The 17,228-nt window shown below is 38.6% G+C and overlaps 1 protein-coding gene across 1 annotated transcript in view; it reads right to left on the reverse strand.

The window, feature by feature from the left end:
- Nucleotides 1-1,037: 1,037 nt before the first annotated feature.
- LOC139739800 (vacuolar protein sorting-associated protein 51 homolog) overlaps nucleotides 1,038-17,228 on the reverse strand; it is a 28,448-nt gene continuing 12,257 nt past the window's right edge. The window contains exons 12-20 of the mRNA XM_071650393.1: nucleotides 16,858-16,997; nucleotides 15,868-15,990; nucleotides 14,994-15,098; nucleotides 13,305-13,445; nucleotides 12,656-12,885; nucleotides 10,131-10,257; nucleotides 7,291-7,403; nucleotides 5,826-5,904; nucleotides 1,038-3,059 (exon numbers count right to left, since the gene is read on the reverse strand). Of these exons, the coding sequence (XP_071506494.1) occupies nucleotides 3,030-3,059; nucleotides 5,826-5,904; nucleotides 7,291-7,403; nucleotides 10,131-10,257; nucleotides 12,656-12,885; nucleotides 13,305-13,445; nucleotides 14,994-15,098; nucleotides 15,868-15,990; nucleotides 16,858-16,997 (1,088 nt within the window). The 3' untranslated portion in view covers nucleotides 1,038-3,029. The remainder of the gene's footprint in view (nucleotides 3,060-5,825; nucleotides 5,905-7,290; nucleotides 7,404-10,130; nucleotides 10,258-12,655; nucleotides 12,886-13,304; nucleotides 13,446-14,993; nucleotides 15,099-15,867; nucleotides 15,991-16,857; nucleotides 16,998-17,228) is intronic.

The following is a 17,228-nucleotide window of genomic DNA, read 5'->3' on the forward strand; positions in this document are numbered from 1 at the left end:
AATTTGGGCAGGAAGGGGGTGTAATAGTTTTATAAAAGATTCAATTACCAATCTTATTATTGTATTCTTTGACAAGATATTCTATGATGTGTATAATCTCAAGTGTAAAGTATACACATGTACTAATGCATAAAATAGAGGTGAAAAAGCCCCCCCCCAAAAAAAAAAACAAACAAAAAGTGTTCATACAGTACTGATAGAACAAGCACCGATGACAGAGGTAATAATGCTGGTGACGTCCGCAGGCTTTACTTGACTAAAACGAAAAAATGCCCCCCCCCCCCTTTCCTTTCCCTTAATCCACGAGCATCATGTTGGACCCTCTTGTTTTTCTTCATTGTATTAGTGTTATTCATTATTGGCTGCCAAACAGTCAAGCTTTGACCTTATTCTTGGCAATCGTTCTATGTATATGCAAATTAAGATGTAACTCATGTGATTATATTACGGGTGCATATACTTGACGACAATTGTTGAAAATGCATTGTACATGTAGTCATCTTACTGTTATTTTGAACAATGTTAATAAAATTGCAGAAAATTGGCTTTCTCGTAAGATAAAAATGTCACACAGAAAATAAATCAAATCAAGTCAAATCAAAATGTTGAATGTAGTTGTTCGTCCTGATGTAATGCAAAAAATGAAAATACACCTGTACATGAATATTTCCATTGTCACTGAAAAGTCCAACCTGATCAGGGTGCTCGAGTCTCATGACTAAAAACAACACCAAGCATGAGACACTATAAATAAATTTCTTCCATTTATTACTGCCAGGACTCAAAATCATGGCTACGATTATACATACACAGTTTGTGACTCCAGCAAACCAATTAAGAGACTCAACTATTGGAATAAGGGACCTTCTGTAAGTACCGGTAATAAAAACAAAAACAACATTATTCATTATTGTAGAGGGGCCGGTGCAACCGGGTTTGGGGGGGGGGGGGGGGTGGGGGGTTACATAACACATAGGAATACATTGTGTCTTATAAAAAAAAAAAAAAAACATGACAGGAAAACTTGCATATCCAAGTTCCTGCCAACCTTGAAATGCGTGACATAATGCCCTCTCATAAGAACTGTGACACAAACTTCCGCACAAAACTTCACAGTAGTACAGTTATACTTGTACCAGCAGATTCGCGATACATGTATTTGCATGTACGCGTGCGTGTGCGTTCCCCCATTAACACGGTTTCATATGTATCCGACACAGCTTTAAAACCCTTATGGGATGAAAAGTGCCACTGACAAACATCGCTACACAGAAACATAGACCCGGGAATATATAATAGTGAATATTTTGCCGGCTGATGTGAGCTCTCTTTTTCTCTGGCACTGCGTGGAGGTTACATTAAAAGAATATAATTTCAGGGAATCGCAATTCTCAGTATAGCTATTGCCGTTAGGAGCAGTGCAATGCTTTTGGTTGAGAAGCTATCTTCGGGTCTTCTGTCTCAAGTTAAGGGGTAAATCACTTTCTGACAAACAAAAGATAGAAAATATGGAGATTAAATGACATGAAATATGCAATCTACTTCACATTCCAAATTTATGATACAGTGCACTGCCTTTATAACAAACAGGGTTGCAAGGAAATTCTTGTTACAACAAAGCAGAAATTCGGGGTACCATTTCATGAAAGTTGTCAGCACTGACAATTGTCAGTCTCTGACAATAACTGTAGTTACAGTCAGGGACCAGAGCATCTCAGCCAATCAAAACCCAAGGATTTGCTGAAAATTGTCAGAGACTGACAACTTGTCAGCACTGACTAATTTGATGAAACACCCCACCAGGTCCCAAAATTACCATCTAAACATGTGTATCTTTACATATATTACTGTTCGGCTATAACAAAAAACAAAATTTCGATATGATGAAAGAAAAGCACCAGTCCCGACGACTTCATTATAACAGGAGTGCACGGTGTTTACACCATAGGAAAAAGTGCTTCCTTTTCTTGATGCGAGTGTATTTTATATAATGGAAGGAAATGACCTTATCTAAACTTCAGAGCATCAGCTAGTCAGAAAAAAAAAAACCAATGACCCACCCTTAAACAAGAAACAGACAGACAAATTAACAAACAAAAAATATGAGGATTTGTCTGAGGGTCTCTGGCATTTTTAAGTGTGTGAACTATTTGTGATCCCTTAACCCGTTAAGAACGGCCTGATTTTGCCATAACACGTATTTCCCATAGACATCTGCCCGAGTATACTCAGGACTCTACCTCAACGGGTTAAATTGCTGAAGACGCATGGAGGCTGGGTTTTGGCAGGCAGTGAGAATGACGGAACAATTCGTTCAGTATTACACATGATTCATGTAAGCCTGCAACATTTATGTAGATTGCCTAATGAATGACCTAATGCTACATCCTCTGGAATTTACATGAAAGTACAGTGTATGCATATAAATATAAACATGTACACAAAATGCTATTATCAAATACACATTTGTCACCATTTACATATCTTAATACTCACATTATTTCTCTTGCTTTACAATGGCATCATCATTAACATCATGCTCCCATTGTTTGACCTTATCAGTACATAATAACATTTCAGAACATACCTGCCCAGTGAGATAAATATCCTATCTGCTACGTACAATAGTCTCTGCAATTTGGGGCATAAAAGGTTACATCACACTTACTCTGGCAATGACACACTTTCTTGATGAGTGCCTTTTAAGAGGAGAAACATCACCATTCAAAAAGAAAAAAAAAATCCCAAATCACATAATTATAGCATTCCTTGTAAACGCTTGCATGTATCAATTTCATCCAATGATCACATACAAATTGGAAACACAAAGCCTTACGAGAATTGAAGGAATTCTACAGGATTACTGCAACACTATACGTAAGCGCTTGCTTTGAGTCATTCATAATCATAATTTTTCATTATTGTGAAGACCCATTTTGTATCACTTGGAGCAGAAAAACACGATGAGACATGAAGAGTTGATGGATCGGTAGAATGGTGTCTGCTGATGCCATGTCTCCTTCTTGTCTTCATCCTCGCTCACATATGACTTCTACAATCTGTGGAAAAGACAATACATACGAAATAGAAAACATAACAAAACAAAACAAAGACACATGGATTAGGAGTATCTAATTGAAAGATTAATCTAATCTATACATTCATCCTGTATTTGCTCTGTACTATAAAATAAGACATTTTCACTTTCCCATCAAGCAAACTTCCAATCGTACAGTACATGCACCCTTACTACAATCGTGAATACTTTTCTATACAACCCTGCTTACAAAACAAACAAACAAACATATATATATATATATATATATATATATATATATATATATATATATATATATATATATCATATACATATATATCATACATTTTCTGTCATCAATAACGGAATAAAGAAAGACTGTATGAAGTTTTATGCACAAAGCAAATGGAAGGTGAGCTGACATGCTACACTATGGGGTCAGAATTTGGTTGTTCCCTTCATTTTTCTGGTTCTATTCAACAAACTGATTTTTAGGGCGGACTTCTCCTTTAACTTTAAGAAAACAGAAAGGAGGCCAGGGGAAGTGTTTTCTCACTTCCTAATAAAAAAAGGCGAGCAACTGTGTTACATTAAAGTGCTATTAAATGAATATCTCACATAAGCAGAGTCTGGAATAATTTGGTGGATACATGATTATTTGTGTATACCCACAGATGAATCACTTGTACATGAAATTAAATTCACACACACACACACACACACACACACACACAAACACCAGAAATATATTTCAGCTCGCAGAAAGCCATGATATAATTTATGGTGCACTGAGATTTAAGAGTATGTGTAACATCACTAAATTTATTTGAATTTTCATAGATATAAAGACAATTTCTTATTTTCTTTGTCTGAACCAATCCACAAATGACATCAGATTTCCTAATAAATTCATACAGCTAAGAATATCAACAGGTCGATGAAAGTACTGCCACATGTATTACATCTTTTTTTATTAACATCCGGCATATAAAATAATATTATGCTTTTAAGCTGCAAGCTACATAAGATTCAGAATGAGTATAAGAAGGTTCTAAACATTAGACTGAATTTGAAGAGACTAAGCTTCAGAATACTGCATGTGGCCACATATTTAGCAAAGATTTTTATTTTTCGCTAACTATGCGAGTTGAGGGCTATGTGCAGATTTTTAAACACATGAAAATATCAATTCTAATCCCAACATGAATGCGGTGTGCACGTGTATATTTCTCTGTCCACTGTTGCACTCCACAACTGTGAATATAACAACTTATAATACTGTTGAGAAGTCCCAATTTGCAAAAAAAAATTAGACTCGCTAAATATATGGCGTATACATAAGACACAAGACTTTTTAACAAGGAAAAGGTCTCTTTATATTCTATTTGTTTGTTCGTTTATTTTTGAAGCAGCCACAAGCTGATATCATGGCAATCGTATTAAGACACCCGAACTTGCCTTAACACTACCATCACAAAAAAAAAATCTACCTGACATAAAATCCCTCATAAACATTTGTGAACATCAATTATGTAAGCTATGACTCCAGGTTGGTGCTGTTTTTGCTTGTGAAAACTATGTGCCATGACAGCAGAAAATGCTCTTTAAAAAAACAGAAAAGAAAAAAAAAGAACAAAATGTCCTCTTCGAGGCACCAAGGAAGCGCTTGGTGGTAAACAAGCTAGTATGTGTCCTACTTTGTCAGATTGAATCGCACAAAACATAATAAAAGTACATGAGTCATTCTTATATGTCAGGCCATTTAAGTATGAAGTATCGTCATGTATCGTCATACATGCCTGTATAAATAGACGCTTGTAATCTTTGGTCTAGAGCAGAAATACTGCCCATTCTACATATGTTCCCCTTCCGGGTCTATCATGGTTATCAATTACGTGTATTATAAAATGATGCAGCAGATCCCAACCACATGATTGGTTGAGAGCGTACACACGACCAGTCATATTTTTTTTGTTGCCAAAAAAGTAATTTTGCTTACGACCGATCATTAGCAAAGAATAATGACTGGTCATTATCACTTTCATATCATGATGCATGGTGGGTCTATGTAAAATGGCATCATTTTGTTTATTCGCGAAAATGGCTGGCGCACCGCAGAATCTTATAAAACCACAAAAATCTGCCTCATTACTCAATACACATAATTTTGTTTGGCATTAGTATAATTACCTAAACCTGGTACCATCGAAACAGTCAAAACACCCCAGCTATGGCCTCCTACGTGTTCGACTGTTCCAAAGGTAATTGGAAAGGTGTTGGTAATTCTTACTAATGCCCTCACTTATGCATATTTTTCATATACCATTAGTCATGGAAATTGTCTTTCATCTCAAAGAGACATTCATTTGGGTTTATATTTATTGGGACACAAAGAGTCCACAGTTTTGGTGTGACAAAATTAGGTGTGGAATATTCATACACCACGCTGACATATCAATGCTCCAAAAGACTATTGGAGAAGCATGTGAATGCGCATGTGTGTCTAGTGTGTATAAATGCAAACATCTGGATACACACACTGATTTGTGGGGAACTGTATTCTACACCCCATAAGTGTGACTGAATGAAGGCGATAACTGCACATTTTTGTTCTCAGTACCTCACAAATGAATGTAGTTAGAGTATGTTAGTACATACCTATGTGTACATGTATGTGTAAGGGTGTGTGTGTATATATGTGCCGATGCATGTGTGTATCCATGCATGTTTGCATGTGTAATTGTATTATGACGTGTGCGTGTGTATGTGCTAAACCAGTACTACTCACACTAGACTCCATGAGGGTTGCGTCCAGACAGCGGTGGACGGCACTGCCAACAATCTCATCCAGCAGGAAGTGGACCAACCTGACCGATGCAAATCAGATGCAAATTAGATGCAAATAAATGCAGATGGAATGGCTTTTTTAGATAATGGACATGGCAAATCAGATGCTAGTGATGTAGATGGTATAGTTTGACAAAATGGGAGGGGCAAATCAAATGCTACTGATACCAGATGGCAAGTGAGAAACTGTGCTATGCTAATAAGATGCAAATAATTATACGATGCAAAATATTTTACATGTAGATATCGAAAACCATTACACACAGATTTCATGTGTGCAGAAATTCTGCACAACCAGATGTATTTTCGAATCATCCTCCCAATTAATTTAAGGGAAGCTTCAATAATTAACAATGTGATGTATTTTTTGCAGTGCCTGTATAAGGCAGCTGAGATCTATATGATGTAGATAGATAGTTTCATATCATTTTTATTTTTCTTTCCTTTGTGACTGCATTCCCTCTGTAATTATTCTCCAAGATGTTCTAAAATCTTTGACCCCAGGCCTTATGATCTGACACAGTATTCACTTCCTTTCACCTGCCTTGATCTTGACACCAAGGCCCGAATTCACGAAGGTGGTGCAAATGAAACCATGGTTTAAACCATGGACAAAAACTATGGAGCGCCAAATGTCGCATGGAATATTTCTTTACGAAATTGGTCATTTTGTGGACAAAATGACCGTTTCGTTAACGAAATTATCATTTCGTGGACAAAATGTTTATTTAGTTACAAAATGTTGTCATTTCGTTAAAAATAATCATTTCATCGATGAAATGACTGATTTTGTAACAAAATATTCCATGCGACACTTGGCGCTCCATGGTTTTTGTCCATGGTTTAAACCATGGTTTCATTTGTACCACCTTCCTGAATTCGGGCCCATAAGTCCACAATAACTGAGCGATAACTCTATCCTCAGAGCATGCGAAAGTAGTACAGTAGAATGTCGTTTTAAATGAATTAAATATCAACAGCAAAACCCTCTGTACAACAGGGATATTTTGCAGGTCCTGGGTCTTTATCGTCACTGGAACCACAAGACCTCGTATCTCAAATTTTGGTGAAAATGACTCTTTTGGATTAATGGTCAGATAATCAGTTAAGTGATGTCCTGTCCAAATCCTAGGTGTCTTACCCTTAAAATGAAGCCACCACGGCATGTCAAAGGAAAGGCTCTCCCATTTGATACAGTGCTTTGGCTGCCATGTTTTTTTTGCTCTCCTGAACATTTGACATTTTGTAGATACGAGGTCTTGTCGCCCCAGCGATGTTATGTTTCTTTGTTCTTTGTGTTCTGATACAGTGAGGAACCTGATACAACGAGATAATTTTCATGGTTTTTCAGGTCCTTGTAAAAGCGAGGTGCCCCTGTTATGATGACTCGTTCTGGTCCCACTTACTTTTCGTCGGACACAAACCGCCAGAGGTAGAGGTTGAGGTAGTGTGTGTCCACCTGGATTTGCTGCAGGCCGTACCGTCCAAACGTCTTCAGCCTCACGCACTCCAGAAAAGTCTGCCAAAGGGCGAAAAGAGGGAAGACAGAGAGAGAGATACAAACAATCATACATCACAGGACAGATCATTAACATCATTCTACATAGTCTGGGTGCCAGAGGTTGAACCTTGTTTTACTATCCGCCCAATGTTTTTTGGTGAAATTTCTCATAACCCTCAAGGATGCAAGAGTTACATCATCCAGATTTGCATTCAGCACCCTCAAAATAGGATGAAACAATAAAAAAACACAAAGAAAACAAACAAAGCAGAACATTGGACAGACAGTAAAAACAAGGTTAGGCCCCCCAAAATGACTTTCGCACCCAGACTAAAATGTTCCTTGATAACTGGTGTACTTATGCCTGAAACAAGCATTAATGAAGAAAATTCTATACAGTGAAGAATCCTGCATTCTACAATAATAGAAAGCATCATTTATTTCCAGTGACCATCGTAAGCCCCATTATCTCGTGTTCACCACTCGTTTCTCCAAGATGGTCATCTGGTGTGAAAACATGGTGATATTCCCTATCAAATCATTTGTGTTTGTGCTGTCTTTCTCCATAATCTTAACCCGTTGAGGACGGACTGATTTTGCTACAACACGCATTTCCCATAGACACTTGCCCGAGTATACTCTGGACTCATCCTAAACAGGTTAAGCACTATCACATTTAAAATAAGAAAGGGTATTGAAAACTTATTTCATCATGAACAAGGAAAAGTAGAAATTACGCGGTGCGTAATACAGGGCTCGACACTAACGGTGGCCCGGTGGCCCGGGGCCACCAATAATGAAAGTCGGGCCACCAAATTTTAAAAAAGGGCAAATTTGGTGGCCCGCCTCGGGCCACCAAAATTTTTTGAAAAGTATGTCAATAAATTCGCAACTTTTTGCGCCGGAAATTAGCACTTAAATTTGTTTAAAGGATGGATGAAAAGGACTGAATGAGTGCCTGAGAGTGAGTGTTGCAAGTTTGTTGAAGTTTATTTATGAGCAGATATGTCCAACTTCTAATTCTTACTATCATAAAACTTAAATATTTGACTCATTAGAAAAAAGGACTTTTAATGTTTTTTATTGTTTTTCTTTCGGGACACCAAATTTTTCTCTGGGGCCACCAAAAATTTGAAATTAAGGATTTTGGTGGCCCCATCGGGCCACCAAACAAAAAAGTTAGTGTCGAGCCATGCGTAATATATGTCCCCGCCGGAAGTAGCATTTTGTAGCAAAATATACAATATAGGTAAAAAATCAAGGTCAAAGGTCAAAATTCTGTGTAGAAGTTTTGAAGCCCTCACCTAGTGCCATCACATAAAGCAAACGGAATCGAAATCGGGTTAGAAATGGTGAAGGAGTAGCATTTTGTAGCCAATGTACAATATAGGTCAAAAATCAAGGTCAAAATTCTGTGTAGAAGTTTTGAAGCCCTCACCTAGTGCCATCACATAAAGCAAACAAAATCGAAATCGGGTTAGAAATGGCGAAGGAGTAGCATTTTGTAGCATTTTGATCACACACGGACGCACACACGCATGGACACACGGACATACACACGTACGGAGCCCGTTTCATAGTCCCCTGCTCGAACTCGTTCGGCGGGGACAATAAATTATGACATTTACATTGTTGTACAATCAACATACTACATCGTATATCAAAAAAAAAGAAGAAGAAGAAGAGCTGTGATGAACATTCATTCTCTTTTAAAGTAATATTGCTTTGATGCAAGTTATGTTAAAAGAATTCAGAATCACATGATTTTTTTTTGTAAAAAAAAATATATATAATGAAGTCTTTTTATTAATACAAAGCTAACTTGTTACACAAAATCCACAAAACAAAAACTAAGAAAACCCAAGAAACACCTTGAAAGTCATTACTAGGTAGAATGTAGACTGTATGGCAAGTTTCCGATCTCATTCTTCTTTATAGAGAAATATTTTGTCAAAAGCACACGTTGTAAGTATACAACATATTAATGACCAAAATTATATTACAAGGAAGAGACAAATGCTGAACTGCTTACAAGTATTTTTGTAAGTGGTCATCAAATCAATGGGATGGGTATTTATAGAGGTATGGGGGGGGAGGGGTGGTTGGGATGGCATAACTTTGAAAACTGGTCACAACTGCCAGCATTTTCGACCCCGAGACCTTGTGGTAAAGATAATATAATTATGCCACGTCACATGAGCTATAGCAAGATGGAGGTCGAGAACCACATATGAGGGCTTTCGGACGACAAGAAGATCTCGTTTCTAATCGTGCCTCTGAGAGCTGTTCCAGAGAGGAGCTGGAAGAAGAGCCGGATGTGCCACACCCCATGATCATTCAGGCATGCATCTCTTGATATACATGAATGTTGAAGGTTTGTACATACACACATGCAGCTTATGCAGTATCTGATACGAGAACAGTTTAATGGTTGTAGGACAAAGATGGTCGGGCAAAGCTCTGCCTCTGAAAATGTGTTTTAGATGTCACCAGGACAAGTAGCGTGCACCGAAAATCAAGCAAAGATTGATTGGAAACACCTCCAGACCACAAACTGTTACCATTTTTCCCCCTAAAAGCATCATTACAGTAGTATGATTCTCTTATTTGCCATCAGATGAAAAAAAAGAAAAGAAAAGAAAAGTGAATTGCATCAGATGAAACTTCAACTCGTTTACGAGCGACATCTTTTTGCTGTGTGAAATCCCTCTCTGTCTGAAGAGGACTCTTACTGGTGCTACCAACCTTTAGGCTGATCTTGATGATCCCCGTGACGACGGACACTTTGGAGAACTCCACCGTGCTGAAGATCTCGATCCGCTCAGAGAAGAGCTTCTGGATATTGCTCATCAGGCTCGTGTCAAAGGTGGTACTGCAGGGTCAAAGGTCGAAGGTCAATGGTCAATAAGCTCAAAGAGAAATTATATACACAAGTTGTGACTGGATATTGGTATTAACAGTTCAGCTGCAATTCACTTGTATCACACCCAATTTCACTTCATTTTTTTTCACTTTTCATTTTTACTTTTCGGACATACACTCATGAGCAGATAGATCCCTCTTCGTAGACAAATATATGACACGCAAACATGACAGCTCATTACTTCTACGTGGACGTTCGTTGATATGAATGATCATCCCTTTGCTACCAGCATATTTTTTTGTCAGTCAAGACGCTGACCAGCAATTGCAAACTGTTCATCTGGGCAAGGAGGTTAGCGATATCCAGGATCCAGCTTGTTGGTGAGTCATCATATTTCAACTGTGCAGTAAACTGCAGTTTATAGTAGTCTGTGGAATTATTTACACAGACTCCTTTTCAAGCTTTTCACTGCACTGTGGTTTTGGATGCATTTCAAATGCACACCAGGAGGTAAAGCCAACAAATTAAAAAGCTGCTTCCTGTTGACATGGAAAACGAAATGATGGACACGACAAAATTCCTCAAACGTACAGTGACCCAGAGACTGACCCTTGATCTAACTTGTGACCTCCAAGGCGAGTTATTGTCTATTCATTTCTATCCTTGTCCACCACATTACACAATAACTATACACTCCTATCAACTGATGTAATGGCTTTGGATATGGCATCTTTCATTTATTTTTGTTTTGTTGTTGTGGCAAAAGTACAGTGACCTCTGACCTTGACCTTTGCACTTTCATCACTCCCATTTCAAGTAAATACTTACTTAATTCTGTCCATTCAGGCATATTACAATACCACTGAACATTCCTGTCTGAAATTACAGCTGAAAGTGCCATTTTCAACCATAATTTTGTTATAACAATGAGGGACTTGCCTACAATTTAATCAGTGCATCTAGACCTCATGTAACATCCACGGTCCAAAATCCATTGAATATGATATTTTTTAAAAAAAACAAGATCTGGGACACACACTGACAGGTAGACAACCTGAAAACACAATGACTGAGGCACCCTTTTGGGTCAAGGTATACAAGTGGGGTTTACTATTTCTGTCACATTTTGCCCAGGGGTATTGGGATTTTATCATCCAATTACTCTTTGGGTTACCTCTCATCAGTTCCAGTAATGCTGGCCAGTATCATACTTCTAAAAAGATTCTTGATACCCGATTGGTCAACTGTTCATCATGTGACAGTTGTTAAAATCTACCATTGCACATTGTCACTGTTTGGTGCGCAACTTTTTGTTGAGCAGTTTTGCGTAGTGTGCTCTGACATCATCCATTTACTTAATGCTGTTCTTTTCAAGAGGGTTTAATTTTCACAAATTTTGCGAATTACTGTGGGGCCATGAATCTAACAACATGCTAAAAATATACCCACTTCATTGCATAAAGTGGCGGAGTGAACAGACAGGCATTTTAGTGCCTCAGTGTCAAATAGCAATAACAACAATATGCGAAAATGTCTGCGACCTCCTCACTCGCGAAAATATCTCTACATGAAAATGATGGCTTTTACAGTATATTTACTCCCATAGTCCCACGAGAGACTTAAACTTGCAGTTTTGCATCACTGCACCATTGCACTCCTCTGATGTTGTAATATGCATTTTCCAGCATGCACTCAATCAGTTATATCAAGCTCTTCCGTTCTTTGCTACTGAACTGTTTGGCGCTCCTGAGAAGTGGTTGCCACTGCTGCAATAAAATAGTCAAGTCTTGGCTTGGACCGCACTCTTTGACGTCCAAGGTGTTGTGTAAAAGAATGGCAAATGGCCTTTACTCGTGCAATGAAACAAGATTCCACAGTCATGATCTTTTATTATATAACACCTAGATAGATCCTTGTCATTTGATTGGTTGTTTAATTTGCTATTGATCATTCGTTCCATTTTACTATTATGTCATCATTCGTGCAACTGTGGCTCCATTTACTGTGCAATCTTGGATCCATACGATTCGCTTCATGCACAAACGCTTGTGTCTGCATTGTGTATGCGACAGCGTGCTAGCGTAAAGCGCTCAGTGAGCACTCTCTCGATCTCAGATCCCGTACCTTCTCTCTTGTTTCTAAATTCATAAAACATTAAATGACAAGGATCCATTTTTAGGTGTTATATAAAACAAACAATAAATGTTTTTCATTCATGCGACAGATAGCTTATTTCATTCAGTAAAAGATGAAATTATTGATCCATTCAACTTGGCTGCGCCTCGTTGAATGGATCATTTCATCTTTCACCTCATGAAATATTCTGTCCATTGCACTCACAAACATTCATTAGTAGTATACTATTTGTATACATATACAATCCTAAATTCGGTGGGGCAATACGTGCCTTGGGGTGTAGTTCCTCTGGGTCCTCTGTTGCCGAGAGACGCTGAAGCTCTGAAACGTGCGCTTGCTGGAATCGCTGCTGTGCGCCTTGCGCGTCCCCTCCTCGTAGAGGGAGCCCACGTTGCTGTCAATCGCCGTGATGTCCTCAACGACACGCTTCATGACCGCACGCACATTGCGCGGCTCGATGGTGTTCAGCCAGTCTCGAGTCTCAACACTTTTGCGTAACATCTGAAAAAGAACAGACATTTTAAATGACTTGTTATTGCTTTTCAGCTACTTAACTCCATGTAGCGCGGGGGATAAATACGCCCCTCCTTAGCATTTTTCGTGGTAATTTTAAATTGCAAAAATTTGGGGGGCTAAAATTTCATGACTTTTTTCTTTCACATTGCGCACATTTCGAGACCTTTATCGCAAAAATTGGGGGCATGCTTGCTGAGATATAGCAAGTTTTTCGTGACCAATGTCACCCCAAAAGGCAGTTTCCAATGACCTTTGTGTGTACAATCAAGTATAGGTGTTACTAGATTAAGAAAAGGCACAATGGTTGAGTTGTAGGCACTAATCTGAAACACTGTCCTCGTTGGTTGTGAGATGACAGCACTCAGTGAGAGTCAGGTGAACGTGGGAGTGAAGCGGCAATTTACCTGAGATATCTGGAGGCCCTGCGCCTTGACGTAGTGGTTCAGAAGCTGTTGAGCCCCCTCTTTGGCCTCCGCACACAGAGTCGAAGTCTGGGACAACCCCCTGCTGTCCTCTATCATGAACTGGGCATTGCACGTACCAAGCTGGTGACAAGAAAATACAGTGATTTCCCTCAAAGAATTCATACAAGAAAAGATAAATTAACAGCTTCTAGACCAACAATTATTGATTTGAAATGTCTGTGTAACAATTTCTTCCTTTTTTTTGTTTGATGAATCTGTTATAAGGTACAAGTCAATTTGTTCAAGCACGACCAAAAGAAATGAAAAGCAAACAAAACAAGGAAAAGTAGAAATTACGCGGTGCGTAACATATGTCCCCGCCGGAAGTAGCATTTTGTAACAAAATATGCAATATAGGTAAAAAATCAAGGTCAAAGGTCAAAGAAGTCAAAGGTCAAAATTCTGTGTAGAAGTTTTGAAGCCCTCACCTAGTGCCATCACATAAAGCAAATGGAATCGAAATTGGGTTAGAAATGGCGAAGGAGTAGCATTTTGTAGCCAATGTACAATATAGGTCAAAAATCAAGGTCAAAGGTCAAAGAAGACAAAGGTCAAAATTCTGTGCAGAAGTTTTGAAGCCCTCACCTAGTGCTATCACATAAAGCAAACGGAATCGAAATCGGGTTAGAAATGGCGAAGGAGTAGCATTCTGTAGCAAAATGCACAATATAGGTCGAAAATCAAGGTCAAAGGTCAAAGAGGTCAAAGGTCAAAATTCTGTGTAGAAGTTTTGAAGCCCTCAACTAGTGCCATCATATAAAGCAAACGGAATCGAAATCGGGTTAAAAATGGCGAAGGAGTAGCATTTCGTAGCAAAATGTACAATATGGGTCAAAAATCAAGGTCAAAGGTCAAAGAAGTCAAAGGTCAAAATTCTGTGTAGAAGTTTTGAAGCCCTCACATAGTGCCATCACATAAAGCAAACGGAATCGAAATCGGGTTAGAAATGGCGAAGGAGTAGCATTTTGTAGCAAAATGTACAATATAGGTCAAAAAATCAAGGTCAAAGGTCAAAGAAGTCAAAGGTCAAAATTCTGTGTAGAAGTTTTGAAGCCCTCACCTAGTGCCATCACATAAAGCAAACGGAATCGAAATCGGGTTAGAAATGGCGAAGGAGTAGCATTTTGTAGCAAAATGTACAATATAGGTCAAAGGTCAAGGTCAAAGGTCACGACTGAAATTCTGTGTAGAAGTTTCAAAGCTCCCATGTAGTGCTATCGTATAAAGCAAACAGAATCAAAATTGGCTCATAAATGACAGAGAAGTAGCAAATTGAAGATTTTGATCACACACGGACGCACACACGGACACACGGACGGACGGACGGACGGACGGACACACGGACGGACGGACGGACGGACACACGGACACACACACGTACGGAGCCCGTTTCATAGTCCCCTGCTCGAACTCGTTCGGCGGGGACAAAAAAGGTGCTGAAAACGTTTTAATCTTACAAAAATGTTTTATGTACAGTGGCATCAAAATCTATTTCCTTTAAAATTGCTTTGAAATATGTTCATTCTCTTTGAAACCACTAATGTTTGAAATGTAGCGACATCAGTGTGCATATAGGTGGGAGGTTGTGAAGAAAAATTATGTGCCTTAAGGTGTCCCGTGAAGGCTTACCAGCTGGACGATGTGAGTTGTCTCAAAGTCCACCAGAAGTCTGGATAGGATGAGGATGAGTGTTGGAGGAGCCGAACCCTTTTCTCCTCTACCCTCGCACAGATTCTGTAGGAGGAAAGAGGAGTAGCCATAGCAACAAACATTATGATGCTGATGAGAGATAGCTGTAAATTACTGTACCCATATTTGCCATATATTTTGCGAGTGTGACATTTCTAAATTTTGTTAGACAATTTGCGAGTGCTTGAATTTTGCAATCAAGAACCACACTAATGGAATGTGAAAGAAGTCTTATCTCTCTTTGTGAGAAAAATTGTGAGATCCTACTTCCGATATGATGCACACTGTACTTGCGCTATGGGTGGCCGTACTTCTTCGAGTTGTTAATTTTGGACATATCAGTCTACTTGCAAAATTCATGGAAACAAAAATGTCGCAAAATATAGCACTTTTATAGAACCTCCTATGAAATATGTGAAAGAACATGATTATAATTCTTAGAGGAATTCAAAGTTACTGTAAAACATGATATATTCGCGGTATGAAATTTTTGCGAATTGGAGCCGACAGCCTTTTTCGTGGCATGAAATTTTCGCGAATTCAATGCATGTAGTGTAGACAAAAGCTTTCGTGTGCATTTTAATTTAAAAATTAAAATGCAAGCGAAAATTCCTTGTTTTAAAGTAATTTGATGAAAATTTATCTTGACGTGGTGGAGATATCCCCCTACCCCCCCCCCTAAAAAAAAAGCAGCCATAATAAAAAGCGACAGGCCACAACTTTTATTAGGATCACTTTGTTAGATATCCTAAGTGACTGGAAATAGGGTAAAAAGGGCATTGAATAGGTCCTGCTGGATGTTGGAACCGCTCACCCGACATGTCTGGAAGCAGTGTCTGAGGAAGTCCACCAGCAGACCCTCGCGCACCACCTGGGAGGGGTACGTGGTCACAAAGAAGGTCGCGTTGGCGAACGTGATGTCCTGCGCCAGGAACGCCTGTGTGAATGCAGCAAATATATATGTTGATGGTCATAAAGGCAGTCCAGATAAAGCAGGAATGTGTCTTGTGTGAAGGGTCTGCGATGCAAAATATGAAGCTTATGTTCTTTAATCTCATCAAGGGGAGACAATAGTGTCATGCAGTACTTACGAGACAGGTGCAATTAGAAATCTGTAAACATATACAATGTATATACAAGTTTGTACGACAGCAGAAAGGTGACAGATTTTACAGGTTGATGTTAATTTGCACAGAAAAGTAGATTTTTATTGGCATTAAAAGAAGGTAGCTACAAAAGAAATTTATGACTCATTAAGCAAGAGCTATTGCAACATTTAATGCATGGTCAAAAGTGATAGGTGGTTTCATGGTACATAATGTATCAAGCTGTTATTAAGCTGTAATTGTATTAATGTTTGAGTTTGTTTGTATATTTGTTTTGGTGTAGTGGTTCATTTGTAGTATAAGTTATTTCATTGTTTGTACTTTACTTTGATGATCATGACATTTTTATCTGTACATAATGTAAGCAGGGCCCCTTGGTAGAACAGTTAACCAACTGAAAGGGCTACCCTGCTAAAAGAATATTGAAATAAATAAAATAAAATAAATAAAATGTATGCTCTCTTGAATGTAAGTGTGGTCCTAAATCGGGCCAACTAAACTTGTTATTTTGGTAACCATAACCTTACAGTCAATCTTGCAAACTCTAGATTGAGTGGGTCTTTTTGAGGACCACATTCACATCAAGAAAGAATACCCGGTGTACCCAAGAAACCACGCCCCCCCTAAATTGGTAGGTTACTGCTGCAGTTTTTAAAAAAAAAGAACACAAAACCCAACCTAACAAACAAAGTCCATACCTTGAGATTGGTGAGTACCAGCTTGACCTGGTCAATCACAGAAGACGAGGTCACATTGACCAGCTCTGACAGGTTGGGGGCGTCCTGCTTTCCAGCCATCCTCGGTGCGCAAAGCGTCTGACGAATGTCGGTGATGCATTCTGGGATTCAAACGCACACATAATTAAAACACTAAAATAGAATGATATGTACAATTTTCATCTTTTCACTGCCTAAAAGCCTAACATTTCACCTTTTTGTCTTTTCTTTTTGTTCCTTAGTCCTTCCCTTCTTGTTATGGCACATCAAACCATAAGCAAAACCAAATGCACTTGATGTTTAAATGTCAAAAATATAAAGAGAGAATGAAGGAAAAGTACTGGGAATTACCT

Source organism: Diadema antillarum, unplaced genomic scaffold (genome assembly GCF_040938485.1).
Source record: "Diadema antillarum isolate AM-2024a unplaced genomic scaffold, OU_Dant_1.0 seq00000819_RagTag, whole genome shotgun sequence".
In the NCBI taxonomy this organism is placed as follows: domain Eukaryota; kingdom Metazoa; phylum Echinodermata; class Echinoidea; order Diadematoida; family Diadematidae; genus Diadema; species Diadema antillarum.